This window comes from Halichoerus grypus, chromosome 10, assembly GCF_964656455.1.
Source record: "Halichoerus grypus chromosome 10, mHalGry1.hap1.1, whole genome shotgun sequence".
Classification (NCBI taxonomy): domain Eukaryota; kingdom Metazoa; phylum Chordata; class Mammalia; order Carnivora; family Phocidae; genus Halichoerus; species Halichoerus grypus.
The window spans coordinates 118,043,250-118,066,521 of NC_135721.1; the positions used below are offsets into that span (position 1 = coordinate 118,043,250).

The window sequence follows — 23,272 nt, forward strand, 5'->3', positions numbered from 1 at the left end:
CTCCCCTTCTGATCTCCTGCTCCAGTGTCGTCAGTGTCCCTCTCCCAGTTTGAAGCCTTTGGTGACAACCCGCTGCTTTTGGAGTCAAGCCCAGACCCTCTAACCTGGCATTCCAGACTCCTGAAAAATCATTCCCCTGACACCTTTTCATGCATTGTTCACTTTGTGTGTTGACTTTCCCTCCTTTGCTCATGCTGGGGCCCCTACCTGGAGAGCCCTCCCTAGACCCTGTTCCCCCTTGTCCAAATACTGTTCAACTTCTAACCCCAATTCAAATGTGACCTCCTCTGAGAAGTCTTCCTAGGTTTCCCTTCCAGGGGACCCTCCCCAGCGGGGTCCACCCCTGACCCCGGGCCACAGCTTACCAGATCATCTCGCTTTTGTCCCTCTGGATCTCCCCATATTTGTTGTAGACATACTCGATGAGCAGGTTGCTGTTCTGGTCATGGGCCGAGTTAAAGTTGGTCACCACTCGGGTGGGGATGCCAAGGCACCGCAGCACTGGGGGTGGGGGAGGGGACAGGATGGAGAGAGGGATTAGGGGATGAGCTGAGGATCTGGAGACATCTGCCCTGCTCTGCGCATCCACATGCCCATCTGCATCCCAGGCAGCCCTGTACCCATTATCCAGGTGGTGAGGGTGGGCACCATCCCCTTACCTGGATGATGGTGCCCACCTCACTGGTCGCTCCATGTCCACTCTGCCTCCTCACATCACAGCTAACAGAAGAAGCCCCCAAAATGCAAGTCTGACGTCAACACTCCTCTGCTAAACCTTCGATGGCTCCCCATGGCCCTTGAAGTCAAGGCCAGACCTCTGGCTATGGCCGTTGGCCCTACAAGGTTTGGCCCCTGACCATCTCCTGGGCACTTTGCCCGAGCCACACTCGCGGCTCCTCCAGCACTCTGCACTCCTGCCAGCCACAGGGCATTGGCATATGCTATTCCCTCAGCCTGGAAGGCCACCCACCAGGTTTAGATTGCTCCACCATTTGCATTCATAGCAAGATCGGGGATTCATCATCCTTCACAATGGACGGGCATGTGAGGGATCCTTTAATTTGTCCTCTTAGGGCAGTGAGTGATCTTACTTTACGTGCCCAGAGCCCAGCACAGGCCTGGCACAGACAATTTTGTCAAATGGATGAAGGGGTGGATGAAGCAGAGAGAGGAGGAGGAAGAAGGGGAAAAGGGAAGAAGGGCAGGAATGGTAGAGATTAGCGCAAGGAGCACACAGTGGAGCAGGCAGAAGAGGGAACAAGGGTCCAGGGGGCCTTCCGCGCAATGCCGGCTGCTTTGGGCTGTGTGGCCTGGGGCCAGTCCCTCCAGTTCTCTGGGCCTTGTTTCCCCCTCTACCACACAAGGTCATGGTACACACGCAGGGCCGGCAGTCGTGCGGGGGCGCCGTCGTGGAAGGGGAGGGCCCTGCGCTCACGCCAAAGCATAGTTTACAGAGGTCACAGTGACGGGAGGGACAGGGGTCACAGTGACGGGGGGGACAAAGAAGCAGGACAGCAGGTGGCACCTACAGACCTCCGAGGAGGGAGGGGGGCCCGGGGCAGGATTCGAGCCTGAATGGCGGGTGCTCCTGACAGGCGGCGTTTTGGGTGCCTTTTCACTCCCTCATTTTTTAATGAGTTTTTTATGTGTTTTGTGAAAGTAACATACTCTTGGGTGGGATAAAGGAAATAAATAAATTTTTTTTAAAAGGTGAGAAAAGGGGGCGCCTGGGTGGCTCAGTCGTTAAGTATCTGCCTTCGGCTCAGGTTATGATCCCAGGGTCCTGGGATCGAGCCCCGCATCGGGCTCCCTGCTCCGCGGGAAGCCTGCTTCTCCCTCTCCCACTCCCCCTGCTTGTGTTTCCTCTTTCACTGTGTCTCTCTCTGTCAAATAAATAAAAAATCTTTAAAAAAAAAATTTTTTTTAAATAAAAAGTGAGGGCGCCTGGGTGGCTCAGTTGGTTAAGTGACTGCTTTCAGCTCAGGTCATGATCCTGGAGTCCCTGGATCGAGTCCCGCATCGGGCTCCCTGCTCGTCAGGGAGTCTGCTTCTCCCTCTGACCCTCCCCCCTCTCATGTGCTCTCTCTCATTCTCTCTCTCAAATAAATAAATAAAATCTTTAAAAATAAATAAAAAAATAAAAAAATAAAAAAATAAAAAGTGAGAAAACCCCTACTGAATGGGACTTTTGCCTTTTAGTTTTGATTGAGATTGAGTCTTGGAGATGGTGGGTGGAGTGTGTGCATGTGTGTGCGTGTGTGCGTGTGCGTGTGTGTGTGTGTGTGTGTGTGTGTGTGAGGGACCTTTGTCCTGTTGCCCTGGGTCCACTGTCAAGCAGGATAAGAGGTCCCGGGACGGCCCTGGATGAGGGCCCTGGATGAGGGCCCCTGGGAGCGGGGAGGAAGGACAGTGTTGACCTTCCCCCTCCTGCCTGGTGGCTCCCCCTGAGGCCCGGGCAGTAGACTCTCTGCATCCCGACCCCAGGCCTTGCCCCATGACATGACAGGCCTCGTGATACAGACCAGGCATGGGGAGGAGCAAGGCATCACCCCTGTCCTAGAGCTGGTGTCCCAAGAGGGCTTGTCATCACAGGCTCAGGCCAGGAGGCTGCCCCAGAACCGGGGACACCTGACCTCAAGCCTGGCCATGCCGCTCCCAGCTGTGTGACCTTAGGCAACCACTTCCCGTCTCAGATTCCATTTCCTCTTCTTAGAGGAGCTGATAATAGCAGCTTTGGGGATGTCGCGGTGATTCAGAGAGGCATGGATGTGGGCAGTCTCGTCTGCCCCGTGCCCAGCGTGGAAGAGCAGGGTGCCAAGGTGCCTATCACTGCAAACGTCTATCCAGTCACTGTGGGCTAACTCTGGGACATTTCGAAAATGCTCCAGGGTCCGGCTGAGGAATCCCAGCTTCCCCTGGAAGCCCACAAACCCAAGCCTAACCTGAACCAGAGACTGTGCGAAGTGACATCTCCCCGTGAATTAGGTCCGTCACCTCTGTGTCCATTTCATAGGTGAGGATATGGGCTTGGAGACCCCAGTTCTCTTGCCCAAGTCCACCCAGGGACTGGCGACAGAGCTGGGATTCAAAACAGGCAGCGGAACACCAGAGTCCCTGGGCCAGTCCAGCAGGCGGCTTCCTGCAAAAGCTGCGGGGGCCTGCTCATCCAAGCCACTTTTCCCTGGCTCTGTCCCATACCAGGCTGGGGAGAAGGCTGCAGGGACCCAGACTCAGCCCTGGCCTTGGGGAGAGAGGGGTCTGGAGCAAGACCTCCGGAGGTCACAGCCCCAGGGGAGGGAGGTGGTGGGTCTCCAGAAAATCCTTGGGGTTCTCTGAGGAGGCATTTCAGGCCCCTAAGAGGAAGAGGTCTAGGACAGGGGAGTTTGCACAAGAAAAGGGAATCCACAGGTCCCAGAAGCAGGCAGGCATGGTGGTTCGGCTGTGGGGAAGGGGGAGCAGAGAAAGCCCAGCTGGGAGCCCTGGCTGCACCACCCCTACCCAGACTGCTGGTGTGGAGGACAGCGCCGGGACGCCCCGAGGCCCTTCCCTGGGCCTGGGCCCGGGTCCCGGAGTCAGAGAAGCTGTCAATCAGGACCAGCCTCTTAGATTTCCTGAGCCTAATAAATAATAATAGCAGTGGTAGTCATCGTAATAAGAATAATCTAACAGCATGAGATAAGTATTTGCTGTTATGCATCTGAAATAATTTCTAGCACTTCATACGTTATCCTCACAACTGCCCCAGGATAAAGGCACTGTTATGTCCGGTTCACTTGTAACAGAGCTGAGGCTCAGAGAGGCTCAATGATTACCCGGGGACACAGCTGGTAAGAAGCAGAGCTGGGACTGAGATTCAGGCCTTGACTCTGGAGTCTATGTTTTTATGTGGTACAGGATACGGACTCATTCTCACGCACCATCCCCAGCCCAGAACAGTCTGCACCATTCTCTGGGCTTGAATATTTAAGATTTGTTAAAGATTTATTTTACATTTTGGTTTTAAATTGCTTTCTCTTTCCTCATCTACATTTTAGAAAGAGTTTCTCTTTCTTGACATTGATAATGACTGTTATTATTGAGTTACTAATTGCTAATATTTACTGAGAGCTACATTGGGCTGAATTCTGGGCCAAGCAGTTTTCTATCAACCCACTCTAGGAGGGAGGCCCTCTCGCCCCCATTTTACAGACCAGGAAACCGAGGTTCAGAAGGAAGTCATTTGCTCAAGGTCACAGAGCAGCTGAGTGTTACTGGGGATTTTTAATTCAGGGGTGCCTGGCTCCAAAACCCATCTTCTCAACCCTGAGCCCAGGCTGCCTCCCAAATGACATCCCTTGATCCTAATAACCACCTGCAGGGTAGTGGTTGGAAAAAGGACCAGAGAGGGGCAGCCGCCAACTCCAGGCCTCACAGTACGTTGGTGGCATTGGAGGCAGAGACAGGACCAGAACTGGGGTCTCCTGATTCCCGTTTGAGTGCTCTCCCTGCCCCCGTCCCAGCACTCAGGGAGGCTGTGAACAGGTCCCAGTCCCGGCCCCCGCCCAGCGTGCAGCTTACCTGTGCAGGCCACAGCTGCGAAGACCCAGCACTGGCCGTACTTGACACGCTGGCAGCCCGAGGTCTTCCAGCGCCGCAGGATGTCCACACTGCCGATCCAGAACATGGGGCTGACGCCATCCTTGTAATCGTTGTCCCAGCGTCCCAACAGCACACCCTGGTCATCATTGCAGTTGACCTACAACCAGCAGGGCATCAGAGGGGTCAAGCCTGGGGAGCAGGTGCTGTGAGTTCAGTACGTGGTGAAAGGCAGGGAAAGGAATTTAGGAGAGGGAACAGCCCATGCAAAGATACCAAGGTGTGACAGGCTGGTACGTGGGAGATGGTTGGGGCTGGAGCCCGGGGTGTGGAAGAGAGAAGGGGAAGAAGGGAGGAGGTGGTGAGGGGTCAAGGTCATGAAGGTGATGCTGGTGATGTGAATTGGTCCACGGGGTGGCAGGAGAGTGACAAGAAGTGATCTAAGTTTTATGAAGACCCCCTCCGGCCCCTGCGTGGATTGTGTCATTCCCCTCACGCTCCCATTGCCTTGAGAATAAAATCCAGCCTCCTGACTGTGGCCCATGAGGCCTGCATGGCCTAACCCCTGCCCACCTCCTGCACCCCACTCCCCCTTGCTCACTCCACTCCAGCCATGCCAGCCTCCTTTCTGCTCCTCAAACCTGCCAAAGTCGTTCCCTCCTCAGGGCCTTTGCACAAACTGTGCCCCCTCCCTGGAATGCTCTTCTCCCACTTACTATACCATCTTAGGGATCATCACGTAGGCGGGGTCCCCCCGAGCCCCTCACCGAAGTTGGACTCTGCAGTTAGGCACTCTCACACCTCTGGCGTCCTTCGGTGCCTGCACCATCATTTCTGATTGTGACTCCGCAATCCCCGCGGTATTCCCGTGGTATTTCTGTCGATGTCTGTCTCCTCCCACCCACGAGAATATAAGCTCTATGAAGTTAGAGACCGTACACGTCTTACACCCAACTGTTTCTCCAGTGCCTAGGACACGGGTGACATCTAATAAATATTTGCTGAATGAGTGAATGAATGGATGAATTGCTTTTAGGGACCACATGACATTACCCTTATTTGTGTAAATCTTGTCTTTCCAAATACAAGCTCTCTTAGCTGAGACTTCCCCATCTCCTGGGACCCCCCAACCAAGCCCAGGGTGGAGTGTGACCTCCATCATCACAGGAAGGGGGGAGCCTACTGGGGCCCATGATGGGCCCAGACCCTGGGATGGGCCCCGCCTCTCACTCACCATGGCGCTCACCACCCGGCCCATGTAGACAGGGCTGCTGCGGCGGGAGCAGTCACGGCAGGCATCCTTCAGGAACTTGGGGTTCATGTCCAGGAGCGTCAAGCAAATGTCCAGGATCCCGTCTTCAAACTGTGTTGGGGGAAAGAAGAGAAGGAGGAGGGAAATGAGAAGCCACCTCCTCCTGGAAGCCTGCCGTGCAGCTCTGCAGCCATAGCTCCTCTCTGTTCCATCTCACACACTAGGGAAGTCCGGGCTGGGTCAGCCACATCTCTGTGAGGCCAGCTCTGCCTGGCCCAGGATGGGCTTTGGGGGGACAATGACTGAGTTTGTGAGAAAGAGGAAGGGATGTGCCTGCATTCAGAGCCTGGCCAGGGTAGAGGGGAGGGGGCTGTCCTGGGAACGTGGAGTAGCACCCACAGTGTCCCTGGGGCTTCCCTCTCCTCAGAGTCACCTCAGGCCCTGCCACTGTCCCTTCCCCATATCTGCTGTGCCAAATATCTCATTTCCCCTAAGGCCTGACTCACCCTGCAGAGCTGATGAGAATCCTCTCTCCTGCCCCCTCCACCCCAACACACTGCTCTGATTGGAAGTGAGGTAAATTATATCTCGAAATCACTCCTCTGTTTCCACTGCACCTAGAATAAAATCTAGACTTTGCCCTGTGACCTCAAGACCCTTCACAATCTGTGTCCCACCCCATCTCTGACCTCATTAGCGCCACTCATTGCCCCAGGGCCTTTGCACTTGCTATTTCCTTTGCTTGGAATGCTCTTCCAGCCTCTTTGTATGGCCCACACCTTCTCATCCTTGCAACTCAAATGTTATCATTATCAAAAGTAGGGCCCTCCCTCCTTGTCACATTACACTGGACCACCCGTCTGACCAGTCCAAAGGCGATCTGCTCCCTGCTACCCACCCTCTGTGGTGTTGTCCTAAACCAGGCTTCATCACAGGTCTCCCTCCATGGCTTTGAGCCCTTTTGTGGCTCCCTATTGCCATCTCCCTGACATTCACACCCCGGACACTGCTGACTTCTCCCACTTCATCTCTTGGGAGTCCTCCGGACATAAAGTGCTCCCTGAGCTACAGAATTCTTCTTAAGCACAAGATAAACTTTCCCACCTCTGAGCTTTTTGCTCAGGCCATTCCCTTTGCCTTGTATACCGTGTTTCCACCTCCTCCATAGCCCAGCTCAGATCTTGCCTATTTCAGAAATTGCCCTGATTCCCATCGGCAGTTATTCACGTCCTTCCTCTAGGTCTTATCATTCTGGATTGTGATGACTTCCAAAAGATTTGCAAGAGCTGTGTCCAGTGGCTCAACACAAGCCTGGACACAGAACAGGAAGTCAGGAAAGGAAAGGAAGGATTTGGCTTTGTTCTGTTTCTCAGGGGAGAATACAAAGCCCCGGGAATTAAGAGCCAATTTACTCTGCGATGTATTTTTTGTATCCCACCCACACCACCATTTCATGTACACCCCAGAGCAGGCTATAGGTTCTTGGGCAGATATTCTTGCAATTAGTGTCTCCAATATTCAGATGGGGAAACTGAAGTCAGAGCCCCACACCACACAGGGAAGACTTCCCTGTGGTCCCAGGGCAGGACTCTGGAGACCTAAATATGGAAACCCTAACCCAGGGGCTGTTGGGAAAAGTCTCAAGGTGAACCCCATCCCAAAAGGCCAACACCCCCCAACACACCAGTAGGTTGAAGGGCCAGGAAGGAGTGTGACAACTCTTGCTTCATGAGTTTTCTCAGCAAGGTCTCAAGAATTTTCATGGGAGCCTGGATGGCAGGGGAAATGAGATCCCTCATTCGAACCACCAGCCTGGGCTGACTTGCTAGAAGATGAGGAACCACATGGAACAGAGATGTGCCATCTAGCGGAGGTCAGCCACGCCCAGCCTAGGCAGCCATGCCCCAGGTGAGCCATAGATTTATAAGAAATAATAAATAGCTGTTGTTTTGAGCCTGTAAGTTTTGGGCTTGTTTGTTACTCAGCAGTAGCTAACTGATACAACCAGTGGTTCACAAAGTATGACCACTGATCAGCAGCATCAGCATTGCCTGTGAACTTGTCAAAAATGCAAATTCTCAGCCCACACCCAGGCCTACTGAGTCAGAAACTAGGGGTGGGACTCAGTGATCTGTGTTTTAACGCACTTTTCTGGTGATTCTGATGTATATTCGAGTTTGAAAGCCACTGATCTAGATAACGGTGTAAAGCTTCCCCTCAGCACACACAATGGCATTTCTATTCGTTTGGTATATGGCCTTGAATATTCCCTTTCTCACTCCTAGAGCACCTGCTAGCCCCACAATTCCCAAAGGCTCTCCCGATTCTTTCCCCACTTTGAATCTGGGACTGCCATTCCCACGGTGGATAGGGCAACCCTTTGCTGTATGACCTCAGGCTTGGCCCGGACCCTCTCTGATCCTCCAGCCATTTCAGGGCTCTTGAATCCCTGACAGCATGGGGTGGGCAGCTCTGAGACCAGCTCGCACCTCTGCAGCTTTGACCACCTCAGGCCCAGGGACCCACACACAGTGGGCCTGCAGTGGTTGGGAAGGGCAGGATGTGGCCCTACCTGCCCAAAATTCCAAGGTATGCTCTTGATGCACTTGACTGAGCCCTGGTAGATGAAGCCCTGCTGGGTGAGCACGTACTCCTTCCGCTCCTCCTCGGAATCCAGGTACACAGCATCCGCTGGGGGTGGGAAGGAAGGGGCCTGAGCTCCGGGTGTGGCAGAGTGCAAGGTCCCCAAAGACATGGCAGCCAGGGGGCCAAGACCCAGGGCTAGGTCAGAGTCTTGGAGGTATGAATCGGAATCAGAAAAGCTAATCATTCATTAATAATCCCATACCCATGAGATAAGTGTTTTCAACTAGTATTATCAGTGGTTGACATTTCTCTAACACTTGTCTGTAGTAAGTGTATGACATATATTAATGTTTAATTTCTGCAAGAGCTCTATGAGAAAGGGACCTTGAAAGCCTCATTTTACAGGTAGGAAAACTGAGGCCCACACAAGAGATAGAGGAGCCCTGGACCAGGAGCCAGGAATCTCCTAGCTGATCCTCACTTGTTGTGTGACCCTGGGGAGATCACTTCTCCTTCTTCATCCCCCCCACTGTGTTCCCTGAGGGTAACATGGGATGCAGAGCTGAAAGGTGCTTGGCAAGCTAAAGCCCTGAGCCAGTGTGAGAAGGAGCTTGATTCAAGGTAGAGAGAAAGCCTACTAGGGTTATTGGGGCTCCGGGGAAGTGCGGTCCTGTCCAGCTGAGGGGAGGGGGTGGTCAGGGAGGATTGCCCTGAAGCAGGTGCCTTGTGAATGCTGCCTTGAGAAATGACTACGATTTAGATACTCGGAGTCTGGTGGGATGACATGCTAAGCAGAGGACCAGAGACAGCACAGGGACAGGTACTGGTATGCATGGCGCTTAGCTCCTCGCGGCTGACGACCACAGAAAAGAGCGCTGGGGCAGTTAGGCCCACGTGGCAGGAGGTCAGAGATCAAGCTGGCCTTTACCATGCCCCACTTCACAGGTGAAGAAACTGAGGCCGGGAAGAGGAAATCCAGAGCCACGTTATGACTTGGGTGGGCCCTGGGCATTTTTGCTTCTGTGGGCCCCTTCCTCCGTAAAAAAAAATAAAAATAAAAATAATAATAATAATAAAATAAAAATTAATATATTTTATGACTGCATTGGTGTAATAACAAATATATTAATGTAACATATTCTCTGACCTCAACTTCCATTTTTGTCTTCTGATTTTAAAAGAAATTAAAACATTTTTATGGGTCCCTAAAAATATGGTGGCACTGGCCTGGAATGCAGCTGCTCGGGGCTCTTGGGCCTTGGGGACGAGAGGTCCCCGCACATACTTGGCACTCGCACGCTCCCTCCTGTCCTCCTGTCCTTCCTGAGCTCAGGAGTAGAAGGCTCTGGTTTCCGGGGCAGGTCCCAAAGGGACAGCAGTGTTCCCACCCAGCAGCCCCACCCCACCGAGCCCAACTTCCTGCCTCCGAATCACCAGCTCCACACCCTGCCCTCCTCAGGCTCCCACCCTGGGATGTGGGTCACTTTAGTCACTGTGCTGCTTGGCTGACAGCTACCCCAACCCGCAGGGTGGGGATGGGGCAGGGCTGGAGGAAAGTCCAGAGGAAGGGGACATCCCAGGAACCTTGATCCTGAACCTGTTCCCTGAACTTTGAAACCCTGCCGTGTTGGTGAGTGGGGAGGGGGAGGGGGACACCGGCCTCTTCCTGCTCCGTGCACCGGGCGGCCTACTAGCTGTAAGCTCTGCAGATTGACAAAATCAAAACAAGTCTACCGCGGGGTCCAGCAAGGCCATTTCTGTCCTGAGAAACCATTCCATGTGGCCCCAGGGCGTGTGACCCCATAGACACCCTTCCTGTGAGGATCCACTGGGGACAACCTCATGTCCTTGGGTAGAGGGCCAGATCAATGAACGGTCCACACTGGCAAGACACAGGGCACTCTGAGCTCTTAAAAAGAAAAAGCAGGGGCGCCTGGGTGGCTCAGTTGGTTAAGCCTTGGGCTCAGGTCACGATCCTGGGGTCCTGGGACCTGCATCGGGCTCCCTGCTCAGCGGGAAGTCTGCTTCTCCCTCTGCCTGCCGCTCCACCTGCTTGTGCGCTCTCTCTCTCAAATAAATAAATAAAATCTTAAAAAGAAAAAAAGCAGATGTGTATGCACGCCAATGTGGAAAGATCGTCAGGATGTATGGTAGAGGGGAAAAGTTAAATAAGTGGTGGGTTGATGTATACTGTGGGATCCTTTTGTGTTTAAGAGAGACAGAGAACCCCATTAATGGCAGTGTCTCTAGGAATATACACTGGAATCTAAGGAGATGAGTCCCCCAAGACAGCTAATAATGCTGCTCCCCAAGGAGAGTCAAAGTGGGGCTGTTTTCCTGCAGTGCTTAAAGCTTATATGAAGAGGACATCTAAAAGCCAGAATATATAAAAGAGAAAATAAAAAATCTTTCCCTTCGACTGTGTTATAAAATGCCCCAAAATGGAGAAGAAGAAATAAAGCAGCGGTCCAGTAAGAAGCAGGTTGTCTGATGCTGGAGAGACCAGAATTTGTGGCTGGGCCCCCGCTTTGAGGAGGGACACCCTGTTCCTTGGCTGCGGCCCACCCACAAGGACTGTCTCTCTGCCTCGCTGTGCAGGAGCAGAAGGAAACAGATCTGGCTGCCCTGTTCGTCATATGGGGAAACTGAGGCCTGGGAAGGGGTGTGGCAGCCCCTGCTGCCCCCTTCCTCCTTGAGCCAGCCTCGGCTCTTCAGGCCGTCCCCTCCAGCTTGCTAGTTTTGTCCAGCATTGTCCACTTACTTCCTGAGGAGCTTCCCAAAGCCACTTGACCTCTCTGAGCCTGCGAGGACACTGACAGTCTCCCCCTTGGGATTGTTGAGAGGAAGCAGGGAGGAAGCGTATAAGGAGGCACTTAGGTAACCAAACTGCTCCTGCCTGCCGCTTCCGGCTACCTTACCCCTCCGCCTCCCTCAGTTTCCCCTCCCCGAGCCCGTCTGGTGGAATTTCCAACAGAGCCCCATGAACCAGAACCGGGTGTCGGCGGTGAACGGCGGCCCCGGGCAGCCCCTGGGCACCCCATTCCTGAATGGGGCTGTGAACCCGAGACACCTGCGCGCCCAGGTCACGGTCCTCAGGGAACACACGCGCCTCGGACGCGGGCTGAGATCCCTTGGTAGCTGTGCGGCCTCGGGCAGGGGCGTTTTGCTTCCCAGTGCCCGTCTGCCTGTGTAAGGGGGTAACAGCGTGCGCACACGGCGAGGGCTTTGTGAGGCGGGCCTGAGGGGGCTTCCCTCAATCTTCTGCCCCATTCCCCCCGCCCTCAGCGGCCCCCACGGGTGGTCTAGGCCGGCCCAGCCCCCGCCCAGGGGAGTATGGCTTACCTGGGCACCAGGTGTTGAAGAGCAGCGTGAAGTGGCCCAGCACGAAGCTGGAGCCCTGGTAGCCGGTGGAGGCCTCCAGGCTGAGGCGGTACAGGCCGACGGGGGCGCTGGCCGGGGTGCTGAGCTGCAGCGAGACCACGCCGTCCTGCTGGTCCAGCACGGCGGCCGCCCAGGCGCCCTCCTCCACGGCATTGGACAGCGGGAAGCGGGCCTTGGTCCCGGCCTCCTTGCTGGGGGCTGGGCCTGGTGGAGAAAAGGCGCGCGGCCGTGAGCCAGCCAGACGCGGGCAGGGGCCGGGCGCACGCAGGGGGTCCCGTGGGCCGGGGTTGGAGGCCTAGTTCCGTGGCTGACCAGTGAGGGAACTTTGGCAAGAGGTTTCATCTCCCTGAGACTTGGTTTCCTCGTCTATAAAGTGAGGATCATACCCCAGCCTTGCAGGGGTGCTTTTGTGAGAATGCGTGAAAAGCCACAGGCGCCGGGCAGATTTCTCCTGGGAGAGGGGGCAGCTGCACCTGGGGCAGGGTCTCAGTCACGCTGCCTGGGCGGGTGTGACTGTGCACAAGACCCTCCCCCCTCCCCCCCCCCGCTCTGGGCTCCGTGTGTAGCATGAACAAGAATCCTTGGGGACCGTCCCCTTTCCCACCTGAATCCTTTCCCTGCTAGGGAGCAGCTTTCCCTTTCAGAAGAATAAGCCCAGACTCTGAGCAGGAGAGGACCTTGGTCCTCTGATGTCCCCACGGGAGCCCATCTGAGAGGCCCCTTGCTGTGGAGTGCTGGCCCGTCCAGCCTCTAGGTGTTTGTCTCCCCAGGCCCCCCTCTGGCTTTTGGCCTTTGTTTCTCCATAGGCAGCTCCAAGGAGGGGTCATAACCATCCCCTCCCACCCCACAGCCTTGGCCCTTCCTGCTTCCCCTGAGGCCCCTTGTACAGGTAGGAAAACTGAGGCTCAGAGAGAGGAGGGTCTCCCAAGGATATCCCAGGACTCTGGGGCAAAGTTAGCATCTGAGCCCGGGTCTCTAGGCTCTGGGCTGTCCTCCACGGTGCCTCTCATTCCCGTGCTCTCTCATAGGGGTCTTGAAGGCTCTGTGAGATAGGGAGCTGGCCTCAAGCTTGGCTGCTTTTTCTGGTGGGGGCAAGGCCCTGCCCCTGCAGGCAGGTCTGAGTCATGGGAGGGTGAGGAGGGGCTGGTCATCCTTTCTGGACTTGGGTGGCCGAGAGGAGAAACAGAACCTTCTCTGCCTAGTTGGGTGGCTGCCCAGGAAAGTTTATTTTTATTCTTCCGAGCTCCCTGTAGCTCAGCCCACCTGCTTCCGACAATATGGGGACCTGTTCACTGAGGGGCTCCCTCCCCGCACCCTGCCCCCTCCTCCCAACCCACGAGCCCCACCCACACCCAGGCCCAAATATAACCATGAGCTAAGAGGCATGACACAGGCCTCCAAGTCCCTGTCTGGGTGCCAGGAGTTGGCTGTAAGCCTTTAAATGCTCCTGAGCAGTTGAGCAGCGCTGGGCGCCCGAGAGCCAGCCAGGGTCTGGTTCCCCTACTCAGGCTCTGAGCACTGTGTGACCTGGGCTAAGTCACCAGGCCTTTCTGATCTGCAATTTTCTCATCAAAGAAGAAAATAGGCTTAGACTAAATGTCTGGGAAGGTCTGATTCTAGGTCTCAAACTGGCTCCTTGTGACCTTGGACAAGCTACTTAGCTTCTCTGTGCCTCAGCTTCCTCATCTGTAAAATGGGGTCAATTACAGTCAATTACAAATATCTCCTTATAAGGTCATTGCAAAGTTTAAAAAGGTGGAGGTACATCGTATGGGGCCTGGCACACGGTAAGTGCTCAGTAAATGGCAACTATTTTTTGTTATCATCACTCCCACGTCCTAGTGCAGCTTAGAGGACCGGCAGAGACTTCATAGAAAGCATTCCAAACAGTGACTAGAACAATAATTATGCAGGATACGTGAGCATTCCTCCATGTCACCAAAAGGGACCATTACCAGTCAGAATCCTCAGGCCAAACAACAGATTTTGAGGACTGGAGTGAAATGTAGAAATTGCCTCGTTCAACTGAATCACTTTACAGATAAGGAAACTGAATCTGAAAGGGACCAAGTCAGGGTGACCATATGGCCCAGTCTGCCTGGGACAGTCCCAGCTTACAGCTGTGGCCCCAGCGTAATTCTTAATGGTGCTCTTTCATTCTCAGAAATGTCCCTGTTTGGACAATCAATGATTTGGTCACCATAGTAACAGCCCGGGCCAGGGCCCACGGCTACTGTCATTATTGACATACCACCCTCAAGGACAGGTCAGGAAACACATTTCCCTTTCTCTCCACCCTGGGGCAGCTGTGCACACACAAACACACACCTTTCTTCCAAGAGGCCCTGGGCTTGGGGGGGATGGGGACAGGCTGTCCCCCTTGGTCCAGCCACTGCTCATGTGGGCCGGCTCCGAAAATTCACTGGCTGCCATTCCACGTGGTACTCTTTGTGGGGCCAGAGATGCTTTAGGGACCCCTCTGGGCCTAAGTGACCTGGAGAGTCGGGAGTCCTGGGGACTCTCCTAGACCATGGTTGGTGGGGGCGCGGGGAGGGGGAGTGGATGAGGGGAACCTTCTGGAGGAAAGCCCTCTATCAGCCTCATAAAAGTTCTTTTCACTACTTCAGGCTGACCTCAGTCCCACCCCACTCACCCTCCAAACCCTGGCCCCCTCTTAGAGGGAAGCAGAGCTTTATTCCCATAGTAAGAATGGTATTTGTCTACTGTGGTCTGTACTCCAAAACAGAGCCTGTCAGGTCTCCAACCACCTGGGCGAAATACACAGCGTCTCGGTATTTATAGGGTCAGGCCACAGTCTGCTCACTGAGTGACCTTCTCCGGCACTCTCCCCTCTCTGCGCCTCAGTTTCCCTAAAGAGGTAGGACAGGCTGATCACATGCTAGAATGTTCTGGCACAAGAGCAGGGTGGCCAGGCCAGGCCCAGGGCTGGGTGCTAATCCAAGCCAGGCCTTGAGGTGAAAGGCCTGGCTTCCTGGTATTGTCCCTCAGGCTTCCCCAGTCCATCGGAGTTCTTGGTAACTCAAACAGGGAAGCTATGTGCATCCAGAGATAGAGTTCCTTCCCAGACTGCCCGCCGGGGCTCTGGAGGTGATCAGGGCAGATTGGCTAGGGTTTGAGATAAGTTGCTGCAAACTGGAGAACAGAGATTAGTTGCTGGGGTGGGAAGATCAGCTGCCCCCCCAAACCCTGAACTTAAGGCCTAATTACCTAGCCCCAGGCTGCCTAGATGGAGGGAGGAGAAGAAAGGGGATGCCTTGAGAAAGAAGAGAAAGAAGGTGGAAGTCACAGGTAGCCTCTCTGGCAACGGCTCTACCATTCCATTTCACAGAGGAACAAACCGAGGCCTGGCTGGCCCTTGTGGTAAATAGGTCAATGTGTCTGCTGTCAGCTCACAGCAAGGAACACCTCAACACTGAGGATGGAGTTTGAATCCTGCTTTGTCCCTAACTCACTGTGTGACCTGGGCAGGTAACTCGACCTTTCTGAGCCTCAGTATTTTCATCTGTAAAACGGGGTCTCATTATGCTTCCAAGACGGGAGGATTTAGGATGAGCATGCATACAGTAGGTGCTCTGTAGGTGCTGTGATTCTCATCATCACAAGCCTGACTCTTCCCAGGGTATCCTGTTAGAACTACAACGTTGCACTTTACAGAGAGGGAAACTGAGGCTAGAAAGATCAGAAGCTCCTGAAGCCTCCTCGGGTCAGTTAAAACAGGCCCTAAAGGTGCTGGCTGCATGTGAGGAGGGCCAACCCTGGATAGTGGGTGTATCCCTGCCAGAAGGGGAGTGAGAAGGAGGAAAGGCAAGGGGGTGGATATCCGTGGCCAGTCTGCAGGCACAGTGATAAGCCTTATCAAAGGGCTGCCAGGTAAATACGGGCCTCAGCCTGTTGGCAGCTCTCTCTGACCTTGTAGGTCTCAGAAAGAACTGGCCTTTCTCACCCTTTAGCAGAGTCCCAGCCAGGTGGCCCCTAGCAGACCTCAAGGGAGTGGTTCCCACCCGAGGGCAAATCCAGAGATTCGGCATTCAAGGCTCCTTTCCCAGGAATGGCAAGCCAAGAAGATTGGGCACTGGGCATCTGGGGGTGGGGTGGTTGGGGCCTCAATGTCCTTTCACCCATCGCTGGACCCCCCTGGAACAAGAGCAGGAACCATGGCTAACGTCTACAAGGCACTCCCCCATGTCCGAACCTTCGGCCCTAACAACCCACCACCACGAGTGCTTCGCACAGGATAAAACGCGAGCTCAGAGAGGCTAAGCAACTTGTCCAAGGTCACACAGCGGGTAGGCAGTTCAGTCTGCACCAGAACCCAGGTCTGTCTGTCAGCCCCCGAGCCTAAGGCAGCCTCCCGAGGCTTGGAGAAGGAACTATGGGAACACAAAATTACCCTCTCAGAGAGACAGAGCCAGCTGGGTTCTCTCCACCACCCAGACCCGATATGGACCTGAGCCCAGAGGCCTGATCGGGTTATGTAGATTTGGGGAAGTAGCTGCTGATAAGAGTTGAAAGCTGTTCTGCTGTGGGGAAGAGTGGGCAGGACCTTGATGGACCTTGCGGTAGGAAGCTGAGCCCCACCCCTCGGTGACAACAGGTTTTCAGAACTCAGGCATCCAGCCCACTTGTCTACGAGGCTGGGTGGCCTGGGGCATCATCCCTCCACGCTCTGGGCCTCAGTTACCTCATCTGTAACAGGGAGCTAGTGGCCAATAGGAACTCCCTGCAGCCCCGTGCCCCGTTGTCAGGGGGCTATGAAATCACAGAACACAGCAGGTCAGGGTGCGGGGGTGGTGGAGGATCTCACCGGTCACTGCACTGAAGGTGAGGCTGTCCATGCTGGCCTCGTAGCTTCGGCCCTCGAAGTGCAGGGTCAGCCGGAAGGGCTGGCCCCGCCTCACCACCAGTCTCTCCCGGCACAAGTCAGCTGTGTGGTGGTCATGGCCGTTGACCTCCAGCTCCAGGTCACATTTCTTCAGAACCAGATCTACGGAGACAGTGGGAGGGGTGTGAGCCATGGTGGCCTCCCTCAGCCAGCTGTGACCCCGGGGCTCCCTGGATGTGGGGACACCCAGGGTCATCCGGAAGCCAGCCCTCTCTACCCCCTCCCAATCCCCTGCCCCGCCCTGCCACCCTGGGGCTAGCTGGGCCAGATGTCCCCAACTCTCAGTCACGAGGTCATGCCCACTGTGGCATGTTGGGAGAGGTCTCTGCCACCTTCCAGCAGTGTGACTTCAGGCAAGTCCTCTTTCCGGGTGTCGTTTTCCTCATCTGTCCCCACTGTTGTGAACCGCTCAGCACGGTGCCTGGCACATTACCTGCTTCCTTCAACACGAGCTGTTCTGTCCTTATTAAAGGGTTCTTTAGGTAAAAACAAGGTGGGGAGCAGTATTTGGTGTAGGTTATTTACACGGACTTTGCCTTTTAGTTTCAACTTTCGATTTACAGGAAATACGGAGGACTGAGGAACATGTTCAACACAGAACCAGGATGCAATAGACAGAAACAAACACTCTGGGAAACAATAGGCAGAGGATCCACTTTCCTTAACAAATAAATTGGAAGGAAAAAAAAATCGTTGAAGGGAGAAACTATAGGTTAAGAGAAACTTAAGAGACATTTCGGCCCATTTGGATCCTGATTTTTTAAAAAACGAAACTTCTCTCTACTTTGATGTACGTTCAGTATTCGCCATAATAAAAATGTTTTTAAAATGACAGGGGCTTTGGAGTCTTCTGGACCTACATTTTCGTTCCGCTGTGCTGCTGTGTGACCCTGGGCAGGTCTCTCTCCCTCTCTGGACCTCCTCTGAAGTCTCAAAAGACTGATGTGAGGACTAGGACAGGGTGTTGGGCACCGTTTCCCCAAGGACTGGCCCAGGGCAGAAGTCTGATATGTGAAATCTCTATTTATAGTTTCGGACGCAGCTGAAGACCAGGGCGGAGGCAGGGGTGGTGGGTGGGTGGAGGTCTGAGGGAAGCACAAACCTCATAAATCTTGGCAAGCTCAAGGTCACGATTAGGAAGACCGTAGCATGGGGAGAGTGGGCAAGGCAGACTCTCCGCGTTGCGGGGTCCTTGGAGAGTATGTGGTCCAGCTGAGGCCAGGGGCAGGGATTTGCCCAAGTCACCCAGCAAGTGGATCCTTCCACGGGGACATCGACCCACGTCCCCTGCCTTCTGCTGTGGAAGATCCCAAAGTGCCCAGTGACTGCTGAGGGAGGGCCCTGACATGGCTCATCTCCACTTAAACCTCACAGCCTCTCCACCCACACGGGTACTATCAGCACCTCGACTGTGCAGAGGGAGATATTCTGTGGCCCCAGGTCCCACGGCAAGCGGCGGCGTGGGGATTGGAATCCAGGGCTGTGGAGTCTGGAGCCTGCGCTGGAAACCATCTCACTCACAGCTCAGGGTTTGTTCACCATCTCCCCACTCCTTCCTTCCCCTCCCTCCCACCCCTGTGTTCTGAGTGTGGGAGGAAGCCTGAGGAAGCTGACCCCCTCTGCACTCGGAGCAGGGGAGACCTCCACACCACCAGGGAGAACTTCCTGCTGGCCTGCTGGGGTGAGGAAACATTGTTTTTGGAAACTTCTATTCCAGAAAGCTTAAGCAGTTAAGAGACAACCCACCCCCCCGCCCCGCCCATGGTCCGCCTGGGAGACCCTAGAGAGATGGTCACTTCCTGGGCTGGGGCAGGTGGGGTGCTTTCTTGGGTTATTGTCTGAAGAAGGATTTCCAGAAATCATGCCCAGCTCCAAAGGCGCAGAAACACTGAGTTCTAGGATCATAGGATTTCTGCACTGAGAAAGGAGCCGAGGTCTTCCAGGCCAGTGGGACCCCTGTAGGAAGTCGCCACTGTGGTAATAAGGCGGGTGGCTCATCACAACCGGCACTTCCAGCGTCCCCCAGCCCCACGGAGCCTCTCTTGGGGACAGGGATGGGAAAATGCACTGGGGACAAGTGGCCACCTAGGTCACCCATCACAGCCAGCCCTGAGCCGGTTTTCGATCCCATGTGTTGGGGAGCCAGATCCCAGATAGGGACAAAGGTGGCCCAAGGTCGCACAGCAAGTCAGGCAGGTCCACGGTTCATCCCTCTCTTCCCTTTTCCACGTGCCCCACCTCCCTCTTCACGTTCCCTCTCCCCGCACCTCCTTCCAGGGGCTACAGTGTGCAGAGGCCATCTCCAAATGGACTTGACCCAAGAGTTAGCCGGGACACAGGGTGCAGTGGTCTTAGAGCACTGACATCCTCCATTGCAGAAATCCCTTCCCTGGGACAGAAGGGCGGCCACCGTGTGCGTGTGCGTGTGTGTGTGTGTGTGCATGTGTGTGTGTGTGTGTGTAGTGGGCGGAGCAGGTAAGCAATTAATCAGACCCCTTCTCTACTCCTTTTGGCCCTCACCGATGTACCAAGAGCCACAATGCTGTCCATTTTACAGGAGGGGAAACTGAGAATCCACAAGAGGCCAAAGACCAGAGTTGCAGAACCTGAGGGCTGGAGGGACCTTAGAGAACCCGTCTGCTCTCAGCCCAGTCCCCATAGGGTGCTGGAACCTCTTCTCTGGCCCCGGGGCCAAGCAGTCTCCTGGGTACCACTAAGGGGAACGTGCATACCCTTTCCCAGCTGGCAGGGACTAACCAAAGCTAAGTGTTCGGAGGCGGGACAGACCCCTCTGCACAGCTTCATGGGACGCAGCCCCACTAACTGACTGAGGACCAGTGACAATGGTCCACTAGTCCAGGACTTTACAGTTTACCACACATTTTCACGTTCCATTGCCTCATCTGATCCAGGGAGGCAGGGGTTAATGGTTATGCCCTGGGGATAGGAAAAGTAAGGGCCCAAGCTGGGCCAGGACTGGGAACCAGGCACTCCTCACCCAGCCCAGCCTTCCTGTTGCTCCCAAACTGGGGGACTTAGGGACTGAGCCCCTGGCCAGGTGTTTCCTCCCCTCCCCCATGGCCCAGGCAGGACCACTGCGACCAGGAGGGATGGCCAGGGGCAGGGCGGCTGCGTGGTGGCAACGCTGCCCCTGATACTCACCCTCGGCCATGGTCAGGTGGTGGCGGTGGCTCCTCCTCTGACTGGGGTGGCTGGACCCTCCAAGTGCGACCACTGAAGGCAAGCACTGCTGAAGCTGAGAGAGCCGTGAACTTATAGCAGTTTTGGGCGGGCAGGGGGCGGGGCCGCGCCAGAAGGCGGGGACCTGGTGGGGCCACCTTTGCCCAGGCTGGGCCCGCTGTCTGCTCTCCGCTAGTTAGGGTGCCCCCAGGGCCAGAAGCCCGAGGGAGGGAGGGAGGGAGCAGCCGCTGCGCAAGGGCGCCCCCTGCAGGAGCGGACAGACATCAAGGCTGGGACCGCAACGGACAGGGATACACAAGGAGACCAGGACCCACAGACACACCTGGACACATGATCAGACCTCGGGTAATAGAGACACCGAGGCGCGGAAATAGACACAGGCAGGTACAGACACAGAGCTGCGCCAGGACACAGCTTACCTGGATCCACAGACACGGATCCGTAGTCAGGTCTACCCCGGATCAAGAACACACACACACACACACACACACACTCTCTCTCTCTCTCTCTCTCACTCACTCAAATACGGATACAGATGGAGCAGACACGGACACACAATCAGAGACATTGGGACATGGACACTCAGTGACACACACACACTCCAACAGATATAGAAGATGAACCTGGACACAGAGACCCAGTGACATGGATGCAAAATCAGATTAAAATCACAAAGATATGCCAGGACATTGATACAGCCCGACACAGAGAGACGGGTCCCCATCCACAGCCACTCGCGGATCAGCAGGTGTCCAGATGCAGCCAGCTCGAAGACACACAGACAGACCGCACAGACACGGACCCATCATCAGGTGTGGACACAGAAGCAGATTGGGGCACCCGTGGACGCACGAACCTGCAGATACTCTGAGAGGGACCCACACGCAGACACGGACTCATGTGCAGACACGCAGACATGCCCACAAAGACAGATATACCCCCATCTCTTCCTGTAGCCCAGCTCTGATAATCTGTCTCTCCCACCCATCCCTCAGTCCCCCTCATCATCCATCCATCCATCCATCCACTCACCCACCCATCCCTCCCTCCTCTCTCCCCCCTCCCTCCACTGAGCTTCCTTGCAGATCCGCTGTGTGCCAGAAAGGACCAAAGCCGAACTTCCAGGGACTCATCCTCTGAGCCCCGGAACCCAGCACCCTGGCTGTGCCCATCCTGGTCTCTCTGTTTCCCCAACTTCCTACGCTTCTTACCCACCATGAGGCCTGAGCAGAGAGGGTCCCTGGAGAGACTGGGGCCTGTAGGCCTCCCCCAGTTTTTTTCTGGAACAAGTTCTGTATCTATTGATGGATCTGAGCTACGAAACTGGCCTTCATTCCCATTCCTGTGTAACACAGTGCAAGGAATAAACCATGTTGCTTTCGTGGGTGTTTGTCCCTGGGGCCAATGGGCCCTGCCTGGGGTCTTAGTGAAAAAACTCATAACCCAATGCTGACTTGTAAAATATAACCCTGTGAGCGAACCTTGTAATTGCCCCCCACTTTACAGATGTTGTTATAAAAACTGTTTCCTGCAGCTAGCAAGAGCTCAGAAGAAGAAGCAGGGTGAGTGGACATCAGCCAAGAAACCCGGTTTTGAGTTGCCACTCTGATGCTGACTAGCTGTGTGGCCACGGGCAGGTATTTTGGTTCTCCAGGCCTCAGTTTTCCCTCTGCAAAATGGGGGCAAGAATTCTTCCCTTACAGGCCTGGAGTAAGACTCTACCAAAATGACTGAGGTTGAGCACCTAGTATGTAATGAGCACTTGATAACCGGGGTCCCTGAGTTTTGGAACAAAGATGCCAGTGTTCCAAAACCTGGCCCTGAGGGACAGGGACCTCAAAGAGAAACAGGAGGCCTGGGGACAGTCAGGCTGTGCAAAAAGAGATCTGCAAGGTGTACGTTTCTACAAGGGTCGGCCCTGCCCCAACTGAAAGGGTGCATTTTGCTTTTGTCCATTCTTTTCCATTTGGAAATGATAGGTGCTTCTTTACTTGCTACTAATTTCCCTTGTAACTTCTGGGAACTCCCTGGAGGACAGGAACCCATGTGAGTCTTATTAGAATACCCACCAGGTTGTTCCTAGTATGGGGCTTACCACAGAGCCCCGGGCCTGTCCCCAACTCAGCTGTCTCTGCTTCCTTCCTCTCCCCTTTCCAGAGAACCATGGTCACCTGAGTGATGCAGTCACTGGAGCAATCGAGGGCCAGTCGGGGTCAGGACTGGCTTCCAGGAAATGTCAGGCAGGGGCCAGTGCCAGGCTAAGCCTAAAGACGTGGATTTCACCTGGTGACCAGGGGGCCCTTGCCCCCCAACTCTGGGTTTCAGTTTTCCTATCTGTTCAGAGGGGCTGGGAAACCCTCTGGGACATGTAAGGATTCAAAACTCCATTTTACTAAAGGAAAAACAGAGACCCAGAGAAGGTGATAATAGGCTCAAGGTCCTCAAAGAGTGTAGGCAGGGCCTTTCTCATCCTATGCAGGAGAAGTGCCATGCAATGGTGGGATGGGGAGCATCTGAGGTCACTCTTGGCTGTGTGACTCTGGGCAATTTACTAGACTTCTCTGAGCCTCAGTTTCCTCCTCTACAAAATGGGTATAAAAAGGACCCCCACCTCTGGGGATTAGAGATAATATCTGTTCAGTACCCGGCACAATAATAAGTGCTCAATAAATGTTACCCAAAACTTCTTAATGATGATGCCATCAAGAATCTGGACTCCCCTCCCCCATAAAAGGGACAGTCTTTATGTGTAAGTAAAGCAGGTTGCAGACAATGTAGAATGTTCAGGGTAGAGATGCTCAGAAGAACGCCCTACATCCCAGATAAGTCTTGTACCCAGGGTCTAATGCCTAAACCATTAGAGAGATCAGTCCTTTGCCTCCATAAGGATCTCCAAGCCTCAAGGTAGAGACAAAGGTGAAGTTTTAGAACTTTTGAATAACTCCTTACCAGCCAGATGTGGCATTTAAATCTCACAATATGGGTCTTGTCATTTGTTAAATAAGGAAACTGGGGCTCAGAGCAGTGAAGTGATTTGCCCAGGGTGACACAGTCAGGAAGTGGGGGCTTGGAACCCGGGCTTGATTCAAAAGCCTGTGCTGGCTCTCCCATGGTTCAGAGGGCAGTCCTATCCCAGCCGGCCCCCCAGGGGTGGGGTCTCAGGGGCCTGGGTCATGTTCAGTCCTACAGCTCTTGGCAAGTGAGGCCTCCGAGGGCAGTGGTCCGTGCTCCTGAGCCATGCTGTCTGGTGTAGGTTCAATTAATATTTGTGGCATGAGAGAGGGAGGGATGAGTCAGAGAGAGCTGAAGGAAGAATGGAAAGAAGGAAGGAAAGGAAGAAAAGAATAAGGTTCAGAGAGGTTGGGTAAACCACC

General features: G+C 54.5%; 1 protein-coding gene and 1 long non-coding RNA gene across 2 annotated transcripts in view; both read right to left on the reverse strand.

Annotated features, from left to right (window-relative positions):
• The window catches only part of TGM2 (transglutaminase 2), a 33,090-nt gene extending 13,110 nt beyond the window's left edge, over positions 1 to 19,980 (reverse strand). Inside the window, exons 1-7 of the mRNA XM_036101573.2 lie at positions 19,860 to 19,980; positions 16,620 to 16,799; positions 11,756 to 11,998; positions 8,400 to 8,518; positions 5,810 to 5,938; positions 4,558 to 4,735; positions 366 to 501 (exon numbers count right to left, since the gene is read on the reverse strand). Coding sequence (XP_035957466.2) covers positions 366 to 501; positions 4,558 to 4,735; positions 5,810 to 5,938; positions 8,400 to 8,518; positions 11,756 to 11,998; positions 16,620 to 16,799; positions 19,860 to 19,869 — 995 coding nt within the window. The 5' untranslated portion in view covers positions 19,870 to 19,980. The remainder of the gene's footprint in view (positions 1 to 365; positions 502 to 4,557; positions 4,736 to 5,809; positions 5,939 to 8,399; positions 8,519 to 11,755; positions 11,999 to 16,619; positions 16,800 to 19,859) is intronic.
• A 962-nt stretch (positions 19,981 to 20,942) lies between these two features.
• LOC144379288 (uncharacterized) overlaps positions 20,943 to 23,272 on the reverse strand; it is a 1,054,371-nt gene continuing 1,052,041 nt past the window's right edge. Inside the window, exon 3 of the long non-coding RNA XR_013442046.1 lies at positions 20,943 to 20,967. This is a non-coding gene — a long non-coding RNA (uncharacterized LOC144379288). The remainder of the gene's footprint in view (positions 20,968 to 23,272) is intronic.